The 20,920-nt window shown below is 36.8% G+C and overlaps 1 protein-coding gene across 2 annotated transcripts in view; it reads left to right on the top strand.

Annotated features, from left to right (window-relative positions):
• Positions 1 to 20,920, top strand: part of Edem3 (ER degradation enhancing alpha-mannosidase like protein 3) — an 84,961-nt gene that overhangs the window by 13,578 nt on the left and 50,463 nt on the right. For both annotated transcript variants that reach the window (XM_017795897.2, XM_008824283.3), the window contains exons 3-7: positions 6,737 to 6,837; positions 8,088 to 8,127; positions 12,052 to 12,164; positions 13,666 to 13,819; positions 19,684 to 19,818. In XM_017795897.2, the coding sequence (XP_017651386.1) occupies positions 6,737 to 6,837; positions 8,088 to 8,127; positions 12,052 to 12,164; positions 13,666 to 13,819; positions 19,684 to 19,818 (543 nt within the window). The remainder of the gene's footprint in view (positions 1 to 6,736; positions 6,838 to 8,087; positions 8,128 to 12,051; positions 12,165 to 13,665; positions 13,820 to 19,683; positions 19,819 to 20,920) is intronic.

A 20,920-nucleotide genomic window follows, 5' to 3' on the forward strand; every position in this document is an offset into this window, starting at 1 on the left:
GGATAATAGAGAGTAGGAAAATTCAGAATGGGAAGTGAAGTTCAGTTAGCAGCTAGCATTTGTTGTCGGTGTATGATAGATGATTTACTGTCATTTAGATTTCATTTTATGAAGGTATACCCTACTTGCCTCTAGGAGGAAAGTACTTAACAGTAAGATAGTTGAATAAAACATTAAAATGTCTATGGCATTTTTGGATTATTAATTTTAAAAGTAAGTGCATTTTCAATACTATAATTATTTTAATTGTTATTTTTAGTAAAATAAAATCTTTTCCCTTTACTTAGTTATAGATTAAGTGTAACTAAAAGGTTCATTTTGATGGTATTTTTATGTAACAATTTTATACAAGAGTTTGTCACCTCAGAGCCTGAGTAAAATTCAAGTCTGGTGTGCAGAATCTGCTAGGTTGTGTTTTAACTTACTTTTTCTCCTTTGCTAAGCTAGGCACATGCTCTACCTAATTTCTGCAAGACCTTTTTATCACCTGAGTTTCCTTTCTGAGTGATAGTTATTAAATGTTCTGAGTGATAGTTATTAAATGTTTTCATGACTCTGGGTTGTGTCAGCATGATTGTTCCCCCCCTCTTCTGGCAACACATTGTGAAGAAGAGATATTACTGTACTTTAGATAGCAAGGATGTTTGAAGTCCTCTGCAGCTGTTTATTTGCCACGTATGCATCGCTCTGGCCTTATGCAAACTCTCTGTAGTTTGCTTTGTGGTTAACCCGATGAAACACTGTGGTTTTATTTTTATCCTTAATCTTGAAACAAAGAACATCAAGTATTTGTACACCTTAGCTCACAGCTACTTTGTTGATTCTGCTATGTATTTGCTTGAATAGCTTTATTATCTAGATAGGTTCAGGGTTTGAATTTCCATATTTAACTTGGAGCTTGGATTCATATTTAATTTAAAATGAAAGCGTTTGTATGTCTGTTTTACAAAACTCTAAAAATAGTAGTATGAAGTTTCTAAGTAGTTTAAAATAGAAAGGAATTTTTTTACAACCTAATTAACACTTGGGCCTTTTACAGAGTAACTTTCAAAATACATCAGCAACTTTGAACATTTTTACTTTTCTTTACTTTTGTTACTTACATTATTTTTTTAAACATTAAAAAAAATATTTATTATTTTTATGTGTATGTGTGTATTGCCTGCATGTAGGTAAGTACACTCATGTCATGCAATGCCCGCGGAGGACAGAAGAGTCTGTCAGGTCCCCTGGAACTGGAAATGGACAGTTAGCTGCCATGTGGGTGCTGGGATTCGAACCCAGGTCTTCTGCAAGAAAAGCCAGTGTTCTTAACCGCTGAGCCATCTCTCCAGTCCGTTACTTACATTATTAAATAAGAAACAATAAAGCAATAAAATTATATGAATTCTAGAAAATCATTTCTATTGAGATTGACATATAAAAGAGTAATTATGAGTTTATGCTGGAAATGTGTATTATTAAAATTAAAAGGTATAGCATGAAATTCAAAATTTGGTGACTGTATGTAGATTCTAATTTTGTAAAAACATTTGTTGCCTAGAATCATCTCAGAAGATGGACAATGGAGCATTGAGTTTTTCTAAAAGTTTTGGGGTTAGAGGAAAACCCTAAAACTTTTAAAGTAGTTGAAAAATACAAACAGCATTGACGACTACAACCATTCACTCAAGTATGTAAAAATGATGCTAGGTTGTGTTTTAACTTACTTTTTCTCCTTTGCTAAGCTAGGCACATGCTCTACCTAATTTCTGCAAGACCTTTTTATCACCTGAGTTTCCTTCCTGAGTGATAGTTATTAAATGTTCTGAGTTTTGAGATGGGGTCTCACTCACTATGTAGCCCTGGCTGGCCTGAAACTCTCCATGTAGACCAGGCTGGCCTTGATCTCACAGAAATCTCTTTGCTTTTGCGTCCTTCCTGCTGTGATTAAAGGCATATGCCATCACATCTGACTAAAACTGAGAATTTTGACAAAGATTTTTTTGGAGGTTTATAACATTTGCATTCTGTTCTGGGACCAATTCCCAGAGTAGTTAGTGCCAAAATTTCACTCAAGGGGAGTTCATCTACATCGTTTTTCTGTTCTCTCCTGAGTTTTTTTTCTTTCTCTCCCCCCCCCCCCCATCTTGGTTGTCCAATTTCCTCAGGTAGTTTGTTACCTGTTTTTCAGAGTGTCATATATTATTCATCTGGTCTTAGGTTGTCTCTTTCCTTGCTCACTCTTGAAGAACAATTGGACAACCTGTAGTGCTTTAGACAGACAGGCTTTCTTTCCTTCAGAAACGTGAAGACATGGTTTTTCAGTCTTTCTGCTCTCACTGCATATTGGTCTGGAAGTTTCCAACACTAATCATCTTTCGTACATTGTATGTGACTTGTTTTTATCATTCAATTGTCTCTATTTCTCTTAAAAAAAAATTTTTTTTTTGGTCTTTTTTGAGACGGGGTCTCCCTGTAGCCCCAGCTGTCCTGGAACTCACTATGTAGACCAGGCTGGCCTTGAACTCACAGAGATCTACCTGCCTCTGCCTCTCAAGTTCAGGGATTACAGGCATGCACCACCACGCCTGGCCAAAAAATTATTTTTACTTTTTACTTTACAAGTGTTTTGCCTGTATGTATGTAAACACACCATGTGCCTATAATGCCTGTGGAAGCCAGAAGAGGGCATCAGATCCCTTGGAACTAGAGTTACAGAAACTGCCTTGTGGGTGCTAGGAACCAAACGTGGGTCCTCTGCAAGAGCAGCTGCTGGGCTCTTAACTGCCGAGCCATCTCTCCAGCCTCTGTTTCATAATTCTCCCCCTACCCCCACCCCCGCTTTTGGGTTTTTTGAGACAGGACCTCACTGTGTAGCTCTGGCTGACCTGGAACTTTCTATATAGACCAGGCTGGCCTCTATCTCACAGAGATCCACCCACCTCTGCCTCCTTAATGCTTGGATTAAAGGTGTGTGCCACCATGCCTGGCTATTTCTTAATTCTTACAGTTCAACAAAAATATTCCCAAATTTGTGTCCAGGTCTCCTACTGCCTCTCACTCAGGTCAGTTATCTAGACTTCAAAGTCATAGTATGTAAGCAGAAGAAAACTAGAGTCCAGGAACAATAAATGCAGTCTCTGTCAAAACTCTCATGGGGGGCTGGAGAGATGGCTCAGTGATTGAGAACACTGACTCGCTAACTACTCTTGCAGAGGACCCAGGTTCAATTCCCAGCACCCACATGGTGGTTAATGACCATCTGTAATTCCAGTTCCAGGTGATGTGACTCCCTCTCTGACCTCCGCAGGTATTGCGTGACACCCGTGCACTTACACACATGCAAGTGATACGTTTATACACATTAAAAAAAAACCCCCAAAACTCATGGTTAAAGAGAAAATGAAAAAAATAGCAAAACTAGTATTTAGTATGCTTAATTTAAAAATATTAAAAGTGCTAAAAAGTAAAGCTTACTGAGGTCCTGGAACAAGTATCACTTTTGTTGGGGGCTGTCTTTGAGATAGGGTCTTTCTATAGCCCCAGCTGGCCTGGAACTCTCTGTGTAGACTAGGCTGGCCTTGATCTCACAGAGATCTGCCTGCCTCTGCCTCCTGGGTACCTCCTAAAGGTGTGTGCCACCATACCCAGCAACAAACATCATTTTATGGATTCATGAAAATTTTCTTAATCCTTTTTTTTTTTTACATGAATATTGCCTGCATGTGTGTAAGTGCACCTGTGTCATGCAGTGCCCAAGGAGGTCAGAAGGGGATGTCGGATCCCCTGGAACTGGAGTTGCAGTTGTTAGCTGCCATGTGGGTGTGGGAATTGAACCCCAGTCCTCTGCAAGAGCAGTCAGTGAGCTATCATTCTTTTTTTTTTTTTAATCCCAGTATTTGGTGAACTGCCATTTTCCTTTTTTTTTTTTTTTTTTTCTTAATGCATCTTTCTAAGTTTGGATAAACACCAAACATCTTATGCTCTGCTCCTTCAGTGTCATGAAATGTATCTGAAATTTCCTTTGCAGAATCACGTCCTCTATGATATCTTTAGCTCTGTGTCACAACCACTTTCTTAATTTCCATCAATAGCTTGGCGCTCTGATGTCTCCATGCCTAGAGTCTCTCAGTGATGGCAAAAACATCCTGAGGGGCAGCCGTTTCTTAACTTTTATAAACACTTCAAATTTCACTTAGGACATATGTGCCTTTATTTTTCCTTTTTCTCCTGTCCCCGCTAATTTTCTTCTTTGGTTATTCATTTTGTAAGCTGTCAGTGTAGGATAATTATCACTGGTGACAAGCAAGGCAACACAACCACACACTTGCTCTCTGAGTGTGACTTGAAGAACTTGGGCACGAACACTCCTATCAATCCCTAGTGAACTTTGCAAGAAGCAGTGTGTTTGATCTCTGATCATAATGAGCATGTTAATTATGTAACAATATTTAGTATTTCATTGTGTTCATAGTATGTGTGGAAAAATATATTTTCTGTGCTTTGTCACCATATAGACTGGAAGTGAACTCTCATAGCCATTCTTTAAATAAATCCCAGTATTCCAAACTTTAATGCATCTATTAATGACTATGAAGAAGGATTTGGGACCTATAAAAGAGACTGAATTTATGAAAGAGGATTTGAATTGATACAGTGGTATACTATATTCCTAATTGGGAAAATGAGTATTAAAGTTACCAGTTCTTCCTAAATTGGGTTCTTCAATTAGAATTGCAGTAACATTTGGGAGAAATTTTAAAACCGTCCCAAAACATAAATGTAAGAAACCATATTATAAAGTTTGAATAATTAGGATAATTTTAGAGTAGAATAGGCACATAGGTCTGTACAGTATAGAGACTACAGAAAAAAATGTTTAGACTGTTTTGAACTAAGAAAGCCAATGTTTTATGCAATTGGGAAAGGATCAATTCTTTTAAAAATAGAATTTAGAAAATTGGCTATCATGGGGGAACAAATAAAATTATGTCCCTATTTCACATTAGAAACAGATAAATTGCAAAAGAGAAAACACTTAAATGTAAAGAAAAATAGGAAAAAAAAGTTGAGAGTAGTGTTTTTTAAAAGCTCAGAGTAGCTTTGTGCAGGATACCTAAAATCCAGAAACTGTAAATGAAGAAATGAACATATGTCACTACATATTTAAAGTAAACAAAAATTAAAAGCTAAGCAAAGAAAGGCTAAAATTATTTACTATATATAACAAATAATGTTTGTTACATCTCTTTGGGTCATAAAAGTAACCATTAAGAAAGTAGGCAAAAGGCATAAGCAGACGTTTTTTAAAGTAATAGTAATGGCTGATATAAAAGATGTATATTATTATTAATGCTGGAAGTTGAGGCACCCCCCCCCCCCAGGTAATTGGCAAAATACAGAACATCCATCATTTCAAATGTTAGAGTATAATAGATTGTGAATTGATTCCTTGTTTGGTAGTAACTATGCGAAGGTCATTATTGCCTGAGGACTGTTTTTAATAGACTATAGAAATAATAGCATATGTATGAAAGGCATATGTGTAAGTAGATGATGATTTGTTTTTTAATATTCACAAGTACAGGAATAAATAAGCTTATCCATACTGTGTAGCCTATGAGGAGCAGGTCCCCTTTAAGAGTATGGGCTCTGCAGTCAGGTTACCAGGCAGCTCTGAATTCTGGATTCATCCTTTATTAGCTGCATGACCTAGGCTTACTTGATTTTCCTGGGCTCTAGTTTTCTTCTCTGTGAAATAAAGACAATTGAATCTCCTTCAGAGGTTGTTGAAATAATCATTTTCATGTATAGAACAGATATTAGAAATTATGTATTCAATAAATACGATATTATTTTGTTTTTGTTAGAATAGAGTATTTCTAAAATATTCTGATACACCTGTGTACTAAGTAAAATAAACTCTAGATCAGTGTGTACAGATGGTATAAGCACCTATTTGTAAATAAAATTTCTGGATGTAGGTCAGTGGTAGAGTACTTACCTAATATCTAATATGCCTGAGGCCCTGTGTTCACACACAGGAATCTGAGAACCTGGACTATCCTCATCATTATCCATTACTAGGAGAAAGGACTCTATTCATTAAGATCATTAATTTGACCTGAGTTTTGTTCAAGTCCTAGCTCCTAACTGGGCAGAACAGTTGCTTGTAACTCCAGTGCTCAGAAGGCTAAGGCACGAGACTTGTGGGTTCCAGGCCAGTCTGGGCTTGTGTACACCTGTATATAGTGAGAGTCAAAAAAATGTTTTAAAATTATACGTGTACATGTATTTGAATGTATTAAAATATATATGAACAAATCTGGAAGGCTAAATGCTGGTTTAAATAGCAGTCATCTCTGGGAGTAATAAGATTAGAAGAGGGGAAGTTAGAGTGTCAGTTTTTGAAAGAAATTTTTATATTATTTGGTATATATAACATTTCAAATTAAATTTTTAAATTTTCTATAAATTATATAGTCTACCTTTTGACTATTTATTTATTTATTTATTATTTTTGAGATAGGGTCTCTTTGTAGTCCCAGCTGGCCTGGAACTCACTATGTAGACTAGGCTGGCCTTGAACTCAGAGATCTGCCTACCTCTGCCTCCCAAGTGCTGGAATTAAAGGTGTGTACCACCATGCTTGGCTCTGATATTTATTTTTTTCTAAACTGTGAAAGATCGTACTCTCTAAATGATACATATTTCTCTCACTTTCTTTAGTGACTTACCAGAGTTTTCTTTGCAGGAACATGCTTACCCAGCTGATGAACTCATGCCTTTAACCTGTAGAGGTCGTGTCAGGGGCCAAGAACCAAGCCGGGGTGATGTAGATGATGCCTTGGGAAAGTGAGTATTATAAGGTCTGTCATGGCCTTTCAAACTTACAAAGTCAGACTTGATAGAGAAAATTTGCAGTCATGTTTCTGGGAGTTAGCCAGCTTTTAAAAACATTATTTTCCCATTTATTTATTTACTATGTATGTACACGTGTGCACGTGTACCATAGCATGTGTATGGAGGTCAGAGGACAACTTGCAAGAGTTGGTTCTCTCCTTCTGCCATGTTGAGTTCTGGGACTTGAACTTAAGTTGCAAGACTTGGTGGCAAGTACCTTTACTTACTGAACAATCTCTATGGCCTTAGTTGACCAAATTTTAATGATTGCCTTAAAAAAAGAAAGAGAAGACTATCTTAAGTATTACATTGAGATCCTTTATTCTTTCCTATTGTTTTTTTGTTTTGAAAAAGTAATTTATCTCTTAGATCTGAGAAAAGTTAACTTATTAAGCTGGATATAATTTTATATATATAAAACTTTGTTGTAATTTTTTTTCTTTCCTTTTTGGTCTTTTTGAGACAGGGTCTCCTTGTAGCCCCAGCTGGCCTGGAACTCACTTCGTAGACCAGGCTGGCCTTGAACTCACAGAGATCCTCCTGCCTCTGCCTCCCAAGTACTGGGACTAAAGGTGTGTGCCACCACACCCGACAACTTCAGTGTAATTTAAAAAATACATATGAAGTTATTAGCACATTATAACTACATATATATGTGCATGTATATATGTAATATATTTTGATCAATTTGTGTGGGACTGGAGAGATGGCTCTGCAGTTAAGAGCACTGGTTACTCTTGCAGAGGACCTGGATTTGGTTCCCAGCACCTACATGGTGGCTAACAACCATTCATAACTCCAGTTCCAGGGGATCCAGCATCCTCTTCTGACCTCTGTGGGCACTGCATGCACATGGCACACATATATACATGCAGGCAAAACACTCATACACAAAAGATAAAAATAAATATTTAAAATATTTATTTGTGTTGCTTGGGTTTGGACCTTTGGCATTGAGCTTTAATATTTTCATTTACTTTTAAAAGAGCTAATGAAGTTTCTACATACCTTCAAAAATACATAGGCTAGGATGTTAGCTTTTCAGATTGTTTCATTGTTTTATAGATCACGTTGCACTATAAGTGCACATACTACTTAATAGAAACTACAAGTCAATAGGATGTAGATAATTTTGCTTATACATCTGTGATAAAATATTTCAAATTCTAATGTTTTGTGTCTTAATTATACTTATTTCTTAGATTTTCCCTAACACTGATTGATTCTTTGGACACTCTTGTGGTAAGTTCCATTTTTCTTGGAATTGTTTTACAAATTTCACACTTAAGTATTATAAATGTAATCAACATATTAGGTGTGAGATAGAAGCTTGTAAGAATTTAAGGTGTTCAAATCATTGCTTCTGAATAAACCTTGAACATTATTGAGTTGATTATGTCAAATGAATTTCAAATAGAATCCTGTAGAATAATGGAGGCACAATTTATAGCGATGTCAGCTTACTTGATAACATTCTAGAAAGGTGTTCTCTCTCTTTGTATAGGAGATCGGAGCTGTTAGAAGAAGATAATTTTGGAAAAATACTGTTACTCTTCTTGTTCCATGATAGTATGCCACAAAAATACTAAAATTGTTAAATTCCAATCTTTTTATGCTGTGTACAGAAGCAAAAATTATTCTTCCCACCAGAGATTTTTTTTGGCACCAATTGATGACTTTTGGGCTGTCCTTTTCAACCCATTTAATGTAAAAATCATATTAATTAGTTTAGTTTGAAGTTGTTTATGATGGCAGAGGGGAAAGACTAAATTCTGAACACTGATTTCTAAATACTTGCTTAAGTAGTGTTTTGCCTCGAATATGGCTTGTTTACGGGTTTTCCTTAAGGTATAATTCTTCTACTTTAATTTAATATCCCAAGTGCTGATTAATATTTAAAAATAAAAACAGGACAGTCTTTTGAGTTGCAGAGTTTTCAAAGTAGTTCTTATATATTTTCCACTGGTGCATTTTTAATTTGGAACAAAAATTCTCAACCCTAAAAGCAGTTTAGGAAGATCACCTCTGGTCCCAACTGACTATATTCTTCTAATCTTTAATTCAAAATCAGATAAGTTATGCCTCCTTGTTGAAGCCAATATCAAAGGAAGTCAGGAATAAAGATCAAGAAAATATGACAAACATTTAATATATAATACCTTAGGAGCCAGTGAGATGGCCCAGCAGGTAAAGGTGCTTGATGTCAAGCCTGATGACCTGAGTTCAATCCCCAGGTTTCACATGGTGGAAAGAAAGGACAGACTCCTACAAGTTGTTCTCTGACCTCCACATGTGCATTGTGACATGTACACTTACTCATACATACACACACAATAAACAAATACTTTATAAAATGTTTAGTTTTACATATCATCATAGCATTGGAAGTAGGCAAATTCATCTCAAATTTTTATCATTATCCTAAATATTTTGCTTTTGGTTTTATACAGAAGAATTGGAGAAAATTAAAGTGCTTTGGAAGTTTTTCCTGCATTTAGAAAGGATGTTATGTTTTGTCAGTGCAAGTATTAGTAATTCTAGTTAAATTGTGATTCTTTTTCCATCTTGTGATTCAGCAGTTTGAAAACACTGACAGGACATGATATTTGTAGCAGTGTACAGAACCCTACCATTTTTATTTTGGTCATTATACATAATCTGTGAAGTACAATTTCTCTTGTCATAGTTTTCATTTTTAGATTTAAACTACTCAAAATACCAGGTATCTAGTTTCAATTGATTGTCACAAAGTTAAACACTAAAACATTGTTCCCTTAAATCAGCATTACCATGAAATCAATAAAAGGAAAAATTATTGAAACTGATTAAAGATAATGGGGGAAAGGATGAGACCTGGCCTCACCTTTTGTTACCAGTTAGGAACTTAAGAAACTCACAAAATGGAGTGGGGGTGATCAAAATGCACTGTATGAAATTCTCAAAGAATTAATATTACCAATAAAAGAAACTCATAAAATGATGAGTCTATTAGAAATAATTTTTCTAGCTAATTATGGGAAAAGATAACTTTTTCCTTTTTTGAAGCAAATGGTATTTGATATGATTTTTGGTTGGTTGGTTGGTTGGTTGGTTGGTTGGTTGGTTGGTTGGTTAGAGAAAAGCAGCTCAGTTCAGGGAGGCAGAATTGTCAGTAGCTAGACTGAAGAGAAAGTTAAAAAGGTGGTATTAAAGTGTCTGGCCAATAGAGAGAGAACGTGTGTCTCACTCCACAAGTGACCAAAGAGCATATGCTTCTGCATTTGTTGTACAGTCTACATGCATTTTGAGGCTGAGGAGAAAAACCATTTCAAAATCAGGCTTCTCCTGGATTGATGTTTGCCCTAATTTTACTTGAATTTTGGACACATAATCTTAGGGAATATTTTATACTTAAATTAGGGTTTTTAGTGAAAGTACCAGGTCAAGTTTCAGAAACAACATATTATCAAATAAAAAGATTTTAAAAAGGAAAACTTCTTTTAATACTTCCTGTTTCTAAATGATTTCTAATCATGTGGCCTTAATTTAGACAGAAAAATCAAAACAACCCTTGTAGAGACAGTGACGCCCTTTAATGGAGCTTCTTCCAAGAGCCCACAGAGGTTTCAACTGAGTCACGAGTCTAGACTTGCATGGCAATAAATGGCAGTGGTATTAAGCACTTGATACTAAGCAGTTAAGTCAGACACCCTGCAGAAAGCACTTTTACATTTATGGTCTCCTTTAAGGAAACAGCCTTATGGAGTAGATATTTCTTCCTTTATAGATGAAGGAGCATGCTCAGAGATGGAAGTAACTTTAATTGCACATGTTGTGAGTGAGAGAACCAGAACTCAAATCAGGACCTGTTCTTGACCATAATGTTGCACTAATTCCTTTGCAAATGGGACATCCATGGGGGAAAGGTAGCAGTTATCTGACTTGTGATCAGTCAGTTGAAAAAAAGTACTTCCTTCTGAGAGTTTGCAATTTCTTTTTTACTTTTTTGTTTTTATTACATTTTTATTTATTGAATGTGTGTAGGCATGTATGCTTGCGGAGGTCAGAGGACAACTTGAGGAGTTGGTTCTCTCCTTCTGCCATATGGACTCCTTATGCCACATGGTGATAGAACCCAGGTCACTGCCAGATTTTGGTGGCAGCTCCCTTTACCCACTGAGCCATATTACAGGCCGAGAGAGTAAGCAGTTTCTACGATGGTACTTAGTGAACACAATGGTTGCTTTGCTCTGACTTAGAAACCAGATCCCAGGAGCTACCTTGTGTAGCTCTAGCTCTAGGTCACGGGCAATATATACATACACGTGTGTGTGTGTGTATTTGAATAGTATATGTGTAGTATTTGAATAAAACAGAAGAATTTGAAGAAATAAAAGTACAAAAAGAAGAACTTCTGTATATCCCATCTGCCTGTCATCTATCTATCTAGTATGAAGAAGAATCTTTCATCTGAATTGCTTGGGACTAGAAGTATTAGTTTTGTTGTTTGTATCTTAGAATATGCCATAAGCTTTACAGGCTGAACATTCTTAATCCAACAATCTGAATACTTAAAAATCTGTAACATTTTGAACAGGTACAACAAGACATTCAAAACTTAAAAGTTTTGGATTTTGAAGCATTTAGGATTTCAGATTTGGGACTTAGAGATTCCAACCTCTATTAAGAAACCAGTATTAGGGCTGGAGAGATGGATTGGCAGTTAAGAGCACTGGCTACTCTTGCAGAGGACCCGGGTTCAATTTCCAGCACCTGCATGGCTGCTAACAACCATCTGTAACTCCAGTTCCAGGGAATCTGACACTCTCTTCTGGCCTCTGCAGGCACTGCTTGACACAGGTGCACTTACACACATGTAGACAATACACTCATACACATAAAATTAAAAAATAATAAAAAATGAACTAGTATTAATTCCTCTGATGAGCATTTTAAAGTCCTGAAGATACTTCAGCATGTCTAAAAAACTACATTAGACTGCTTTCTCATTAGCACTTAGCTTTGTCAATTTAGACATTATCATATTTTAATAATAAACTTAGAGGAAATATTATTTTGTATGCGTTACTTTTCTGAATCTCTATACTATGTTGATTTTGGTATCTCATTCTGAGTATATTTTTTCCTTGATTTGTTAGAAAATAATTTTGTGTAATTCTCTTCTAGGTATTAAATAAAACTAAAGAATTTGAAGATGCTGTGAGAAAAGTTTTAAGAGATGTTAATTTAGATAATGATGTAGTCGTATCAGTCTTTGAAACAAACATCAGAGTTCTTGGGTAAGTATACAACACTCAAGCAATAATGTTAATGATAGAGAAGCTTAGGGCTGATTATTTCTTGAAAGTAGTGATGTTTCTAATGCTTAAAAGATAAAATTTGGAAGCCAGGCTTGATGCCCCATGCTTATAATTCCAGCACTCAGAAGGCCATAGCCAGAGAACTGTTAGAAGTTTGAGGCTAACCTAGCCACAGAGTAAATTCCATGCCAGTCTGAAGTAGAGTGAAACCCTGTCTCAACACACATCCCCCCAAAAGAGATAAAACTTAGGTTGTTGTGAAATGCAGAGGCTGTGGAGATGACCTTGCCTTATCAGTAACAGGCAGCAGCAGTCTTTAGAAATAGACTCAAACCTAAGGTAATCCCTATGGAGAAAGGAATTATACGTTGAACACATGTTAGTTACATCATAAATTTTCATTATCTTTTATTGACAAATATAAGCCAGGCATCTCTGCAGAGAAACCAAATGAAACTGAATTTGTAGGATTGCTTCCCAGTCAAATCACAGAAGAACCCTTGAGATTAAAAATAAGAATTTATGAGATTAGTTCATTTTAGTGTTAATAAATGTTTTTGTTTTACTTTTGTTTATTTTTTTGGGGGGAGGGGGTCAGGGGTTGGAGACAGGGTCTCTCCCTGTAGCCCTGGCTGACCTGGAACTCACTGTGTAGACCAGGATGGACTTGAACTCACAGAGATCCGCCTGCCTCTGCCTCACAAGTGCATCACTACACCCGGCCCTTAGTGCTAGTAAAGTTTTATGTTTAATAACTTTTGTGTTACTGGATCATAATTCCTTTGTCAGACAAAGTGAGCTACTCTTCAGTTAAATATAAGTGGTGGGAGCATAGCTTCTCAGAGATGTAATCGATTACATTTAAGAATAAAGGTGTTTAATGTTTAATTTTTAAATGTTATACAGAGTTAAGGATTTCATAGTGATATAATTTTAAAGTTTTTTTCAAAATATTTATGTAATTTGTTAAAAATAAATGTGATAACCTAGGCTGTTCTCTGCTTTAAGAAAATTTAAGAGAATTAAGAATGCCAAGAACTTTATAAGAGCAGAATGAATAATGTCTTAAAATATTTTTGCTTGATTGACTGATACTGTGTTTGGGATGTATGTGGCAGGGGGTTGCCCATAATGTGGATGGAGGTCAGAGGACAACTTGTTGGAGTCAGTTCTCTACTGCCATGTGGGTTCTGGAGTTTGAACTCAGGGCCTCAGCCTTGGTGGCAAGCACCTTTACCCACTGAACTATCCAAGCACCTTTACCCACTGAACTATCTTTCCAGCCCCTAGTTTTCTTAATATGTTGACTATGTAATTATAATAGTCACCAAATGAGTAGCCAGTAAAAAAATCATTAAATTCATCTGTAGCCTTTCCTTATATTTGCAAGTTGTTGGTAACAAAATGCCCACACCTTTCTAGGTAGTAACTTGCAAGCATCTTTAAATTATGAGTAAATGTTTTATCTCTGTGATCCTAGGGGTCTTTTGGGTGGACACTCGCTGGCAATCATGCTGAAAGAAAAAGGTGAATATATGCAGTGGTACAATGATGAACTGCTCCAAATGGCAAAGCAGCTGGGTTACAGACTCCTACCAGCTTTCAACACCACCAGTGGCCTGCCCTATCCAAGAGTAAGTCACTGTGGAAAAGTATGACTGTCTTCTATACTTCCTTTGCCATTTTACAAAATAAATTTCTGTAATCAGAGGTGGTATTGTTCCTCACCTGCATGAGCCTGGAATAGATGCTTCAAAGATGACAACAAATTTATAGTGACATTTCACTTAACTTACGTTTGAGTGACATGAGAATTAGATTAGTTTACGCTTTACTCTGCCTCTGTGTAACAGATTAGATTCTTTTGCAAAAGGGAGAAACAGATGCTAGACTACAACGTGGGCCAGACTTAGTGCTGAAGTTGTAGTTGAAGCTATGAGAGTAGGAAGGTGTCACTCTCTGTGGAGAGGAGGAGGAGGAAGTAGACCTAGTGAAGAGGAAGGTATCCTCAGAGACTCAGGCAGCAAGCCCCATACAGTGGGCAGTGTCCTTAAATCCATAAGAAAGACTCTTCAGAAAGAGGAAGTGTTTGTGCGAACATCCTTGCAGGATGAGGTGTGACAGCTAATGGGGAAGAAAGCTACAGAGCAGTGTGTGCAGAGGATCACTTACTTGGGGATTCTTTCTGTGTTGGTAATTAAGTTGACTTGACGGCAGAGTCAGTTGAGGGACTTTTGCTATTGTTTTTTCCTCCAAGAATATTTTATATTTGAAGCAAAGGGGAAGGAAGCCACTGAAGTGGAATGAGCTTTCTTCTGACTTCATCCTTTATTGACACCATCTTTCTCCTCTGCATGTCCAGGTCAGGTACCTGACCCATTATATGGTCTGTCTCTTTGACTACCTTTCTTTGTGCTGCTACGTTATCAAAGCCAATGTAATTTTATTACTAAGTTACGTAAACATCTTACTGCAGTTACTCTTTTCTCTGAGGTTTATTATTCAGAACTCTTGGGAAATTTGTATTTACTAAAACACAATTTTTATTGAATTGCTTTCAAAAGCTTCACCTTCTCCCTGTTGAATTGAGTGTCCTTAACACTCAGAAATCCTCGTAGGTGGGCAGTAGACTTTCTAGTGTTTTTCATTCTCATTATCCCAGAGTAACTACTTTTCCCTTTCAGCCAGAGTAGTCTGTAGTAGTCCCACAAAACCCCTGGGGCTTTTTTTTCATTGCATGCTCTCATTGCATGCACTAATGCCTACCATCGCTATCACCTGGCATAACTTCTCTGCTAATGTAAGTCAAGCAGAGTTTTCTTCATTAAGAAGTCATTGTTGATGCAGTAGACAGTCCACATGATACAGGCTGGTGCTTTTCAAACTAGAGGTCATGTCTGTTGATTGACTCAATAACTTCATGACCAGCTCTTTTTCTATGATGAAAGATGAATTAACCTTCTTATTGCTTTAATTTCCAGTTTTGGTATTTTTTTCTTCGTATGTGTGTGTGTTGTGTGTGTGTGTGTGTGAGTTTGTGTGTGTGTGTGTGTGTGTGTTTGTGTGTGTGTGTGCATGCATGTGTGTTGTGTATACTTGTTAGCATGCATGTGAGTATGCATGCTTGTGGAAATCCAAGGTAGATAGCAGGTATCTTTCCTTGGATGGCTCTCCATCTAAAGGTGGAGACAGGATCTCTCACTGAGCCGGGAGCTTATTGATTAGCTTGGTTGGCCAAATAGTGAGCTCAAGGATCCCCCTGTCTGTGCCTTACCAGTGGGGTTACAGGAGTGTGCCACCAACCCCAGCTTTTTACATGGGTTCTGGAATTCCAAGTAAGGTCTCTCAGCTTGCATGGCAAGCACTTCAGTGACTGAGTCAGTCTTCACAGCCCCAGTTTTGGTATTTTAAATAGACGTGAGATCATTTCTATCTTTCTTTTTACACATTTTTTTTTTCTTTCAGATGAATTACTAAGAGAAATAAGTCAGAGTAAGGAATGCTTTCTAAGACTTTACATTACAGAATTGCTGCCAAAAAGATACTTTTAGACTCCCTTAGTGTCCCAGAAGTGTCCCTGTGCTGTTGTCCTGATTCCAACACTGTAGAGTAGCAGTTTTCTGTCAGTAACATGAGGGGAAATTGCAGTTATTTAAAAGAGAATTTATTGTCTTGTTAGTATAGTTATATTTGTTTGATTATTTTTCCCTTAGTTTATTAAAATTAGAGGCAAAGCCATTTAATGTACATGTGTTGCATCTATTTGATTGGATTCACTTTTACTAATTTTAGTTTTGTTTCATTTAAAAATTTTACCTTTAATTGTGGATATGTATGTGTGTCTGTTGCGGGGGGGGGGGGGGGGGGGGGGGGGCAGGTCTGAGGGGTAAAGAGGGTGTTGAATATCCTGAAACTTGAGTTGCAGTTTGTGAGCCACTTGACATGGGTGTTGGGAACAGAACTTGGGTGTCTGCAAGAGCAGCATGACCTCTTACCTGCCAAGCCATCTTTCCAGCCCTTAGTTTTAAGTAGAGGTACTAGAATTTGAGGAATCTAGTATTTCTTTGTGTGTGTGCATGTATGTATGTGTGCATGCATGTAGAGGCCACTTCCTCAATGACTCTCCGACCTTATTTTTTTTTTTTCTAAGTCTCTCACTGAACCTGGAGCTCCCTGATTCAGCTAGACTGGCTGGCCCATGAGCTTCAGGATCCTCCTATTTTGCCTCCCAGCACTGGAGTTAGAGGTGCACACAGCAAAACCTGGATTTTTATGCGAGCAATGGGCTGGAACTCAAATTCTCATGCTTGCCCGGAAAGTGCTGAGTCCTCTTCCCTCTGTCATTTCTTCGTGTTTGCTGTAATGTGAGAGGCAAGCATTGAATTGAAGCAGAAGGTACAGTGAGCATTAGGATGAACAAAGAAACATATTGTCTTCTTTGAAGTAGCAAGAAGATTTGAAAATGATTGTTTTAGAAGAGGGCTGCAGAAGAAAGGAAATGCCTTCCCATCCTTCCTTATACATGCTTATTATGTAATTACTTTTGTTCTTGAAGATGATGTGATCAGTTTCTCGTAGATATCATTGGTGTTTTAAGCCAGAAGAATGTGCTAGATGGGAATGCTGTTGTAAGTGTCCCTGGTCTTCTCCCTCCTCTTCCCTCTTTGCGGTGCCTCTGTGTATGGCAGGTGCTGTACCACTGCTCCATCCCTGACCATAATGGTCATTTTTAGAAACTCTTTGACAATTTCACACATGTATATAATGAACTTTGGTCCTTTTTACCCCCTTCCCCCATTGCCTTCTTTCTTAACCTCTCTTGCTGAAACCCTTCTTTTCCCAACAGTAAATAAGTGAAACTTTTCCTCCAACTTTCATGTCTTTTTTTTTTTTTTTTCCTATTTGTGACCTACTGGGTTTAATTAGGGTTGATTTCATGAGCATGGGTGATGGGGTCATTCGCTGGAGCTTGGGAAACTTATCAGTAGCTATGGTACTTAAGAAAATGATACTCCCTAGCCCAGCAACCATTAACTCCCAGGAATCCCTCAAGGAGGAGTGAGGCCTCAGGAGGAGTGAGTAGGAGTGAGGCCTCAGGAGCCCCTCCTCTATCCATGATGAAATGTGGACTGACCCAGTCCTGTGCAGGAAACCACAGCTGCTGTGAGTTCCTGAGTGCAATGGTTGTGGAATGATCAGTTTTAAAACTCACATATAAACCATATCCACACTTCGTAATGCTATTTCTTCATAGTCAGCTAAAAACAACTTGCCAGCTTCTCTTCTCAGATAAATCACATTGTTGAAGTTGAATAGATGATTATATCTGCAGAAATGCCATTTAATTGTACAAAATTAAAGGATTTTCCAATTAAAGGATATAGTAAATTTAATACAAATAATTCTTTCCCCTTTCAATTAAAGAGGAAAAAAACAAACAAAAAATGTCCTTTTCCAAAACTACTTCATGCGCGGGAATGCACATCAGGAATAACCAGGTTCCAGGTACCTTCCAAATACAAAAACTCGATCATTCTAAGCCATTCAAGAAAGGAAGGAGCAATAAGTTCCTGTTTCTAATGTCTAAAGCAGTAAGTGCTGCTTTCCCCAGTACTTTGTCTCTAGCTGGGCATTGTCAGAAAGAGGAGGCTCATAACCAGAAACCAAAGCAAATATCATATCCTGTCTTCAGAATGGTGGTGCCTCCTGAGTGCAAAACTGCACCCTAGTTTTACAACTGAAATATGTTTGACACTACTTATTGTCAGGGTACATATTGCTTTGAAAGTGTAACAGTTGTATTAAGAAATAGTTCATTTACATAATTTTGTAGCAAACATCTTGGGATAGTAAAGGCTGTTTACTGTATGCAGTATACAAACGTCTTAAAAATAGTTTCAATATATTAAAACTTTAGTGATTCAAAGCCTTCCCCTTTTTAAGGAAAAAAATGCTAATTTAAATTTTTTTCCTTTTTATGTTTTGCTTTCTGTTGACTACTCCCTGAATTTAACCATTCTTAACTCACAAGTACTCCTAATCCAGTGATATATTATTTTCTGAGTTTTCCGTTTTTGTTAGTTCCTTTTCGGTGGGGAGGGGGGCACTTATTTGTGACTTCTGTTATTCTCTGTTTTCATTTCTATCCTGTTTTCTCTGACTGAATTTTAAGCTGCTTGATGGCAAAGATTTGCTTCTTTGTATCTTACCATAATGACTACAGTATAGTAGATAGTGAATACTGATCAGCTGATGGCTGCTTGGGTGGAGGGGTTCTGGTCCTCAGTGGTATGGCCACTGGTGAGCGCCATACTTCAATGGATGGCACTCATACAGGCAGCACTGGTTAAAAGACATCAAAAAGACATGATGGGGTTAGTGAGATGACTGTAGGTAAAGGCTCTTGCTGCCAAGTGTGAGTTTGATTACAGGTAGCTACAGGGTTTCACCTGTAGAACTGACTCTCATAAGATGTCCTCTGACCTCTACATGGAAGATGTGGCATGTGCTTGCCCCCTACAATAAAGAAATGTAATTTTAAAACAGACATGATGGTGTTGAGGACTTTATTGGGGGGGGGCACTTAGTGGGGGAAAAGAGGAATAGAGAGGGTGGGTTAGAGTGATCATATGTATAATATACATGTATAAAATGGTCAAAGAATAAATGAACTTTGAAAATCTTTTAACACCTCTAAAACAAAATTTTAATCTGTTCTAAATACATGTCATTACAATCAAGTTTGTCTCTATGAAGTATTTAATAGTACTGGTTTTCACATGTTCTCTTAAGGCTTATCTACTCTATTATTTTTTAAACTTTTTTTTAAAACTTTTAAAAAATTTTTATTTTATGTGTATGCATGTATTGCCTGCATGTAGGTAAGTGCACCCATGTCATGCAATGCCCATGGATGTCAGAAGAGGCTGTCAGATCCCCCAGGACTGGAGTTACAGACAGTTGTTAGCTGCCATGTGGGTGCTGGGATTCAAACCCAGGTCTTCTGTAAGAACAACCAGTGTTCTTAACTACTGAGCCATCTCTCCAGCCCCTGTTTTTTAATCTTTTTGAGACAGGGTCTCCCTGTAGCCCCAGCTCACCTGCAACTTGCTATGTAGACCATGCTGGCCTTGAACTCACAGACATCTATCTGCAGGCCTCTGCCTCCCGAGTACTGGATTAAAGGCATGCATCACCACACCCAGCTTAGCTAATCTACTCTTACATTATTTTAGCAATTACAGTTATGATGTTGCTTTTTTTAATGATGTTGCCTTTTGATATCATCAAAGAAAAATTTAAATGAGAACTTACTTATAAATTTTGAGAATTTGTGCTTAGAATATATTTTCCTAGATGTTCATTGAAAATCACAGAGATCATCAGATTGAGCTCAGTGTTCAGTTATTTCATGAATTATTATCATGATTTGATGGTCTTGATTATCAGAAATCTATCTCTTGATAGTTGCTTATGGTAACCTTCTCATTGTGTTTAGATTAATTTAAAGTTTGGCATCAGAAAACCAGAAGCCCGGACTGGAACTGAGACAGATACCTGTACGGCCTGTGCAGGTACCTTGATCCTTGAGTTTGCTGCTTTAAGTCGATTCACAGGAGCAACAATATTTGAGGTTTGCTTTTCATGGTTTTTGATCTCCTGGGTTTTGGGAATAGCTAACTTTATATTTGTTTTCCCTTCTCTAAGAATTAGGATTATAAGTAGGAGGATTACTGAAATTTTAATGAGCTTTTTATTTAACTTTTGTTAAGTAATCTTTAATTGTCAAACAAAGCATAGATATTATTGTGAAGCAACTTTATTAATTATAAATTGCTTTTTGTTAACAAACTATAAAGTAAAACTTTAGCTCCTCTTCTTGGAACATTGTATAGCTGTGTTATATAAATTTGATGACTCCTTGGTATCACAGATATCCTATATGAGGAACTTTGTGTTTTATTTATTTGTTAAATTTCATTTGTATTTCTGAAACCTTCACTAACTTTCTAAACCATACTGAAATTTTGGCATATAGGTCTTGATAGAATCTAATGTATAAATTGTTTGTTCCACATGTTACTCATTATTTAAAAGACTTATATCCCCCATATAGTTGATTGGAGTCTGGACGTTTCATTTTAATTTTTAGACAGGATCTCATTATGTAGTCCCAGCTGGAACTCACTATATAGACCACCAGGGATTAAAGGCATACACCACCATGCCTGGCTCTGTTTCACATTAAAAAAAAAAAAAAAAAAAATCTAGTTATTTAAGCATGTCATTAGAATGCAAGAGTTACATAAGTATCCACCTTTTCAGACATATAACTTAGGTGAATATATTTTTTAAATATCTATTTAATAATCATATAATTAGAAGAAGCATTTCATGACAACAGCATTGACATTCAATAACAATTTCCAGAGCTAAGATGCATCTGTTTCAAGATTGGCTGTAAATTTTTAGGTTTACAGTTGAATTAATACAGTTATACAATATTGTACGCAGTATAAACCCTTGAAGACATAAAATTAAATGAAGTTTTAACCTTTAAAAAAGATATCCATTTCATTTATTTTAAAATATACTCTTTCACACAGAAAAACTCATTTTTAATGCTACTAACATCTAGATGTTTGCACATGCGTCTCTAATCTCTATGTATCTGATTATTACTAGTCACAGTCGGTTACACTCAGATTTTTGGCACCTGAGTATGGATATAAAGT

This window comes from Nannospalax galili, unplaced genomic scaffold (assembly GCF_000622305.1).
Source record: "Nannospalax galili isolate Female #2095 unplaced genomic scaffold, S.galili_v1.0 scaffold227, whole genome shotgun sequence".
NCBI lineage: Eukaryota > Metazoa > Chordata > Mammalia > Rodentia > Spalacidae > Nannospalax > Nannospalax galili.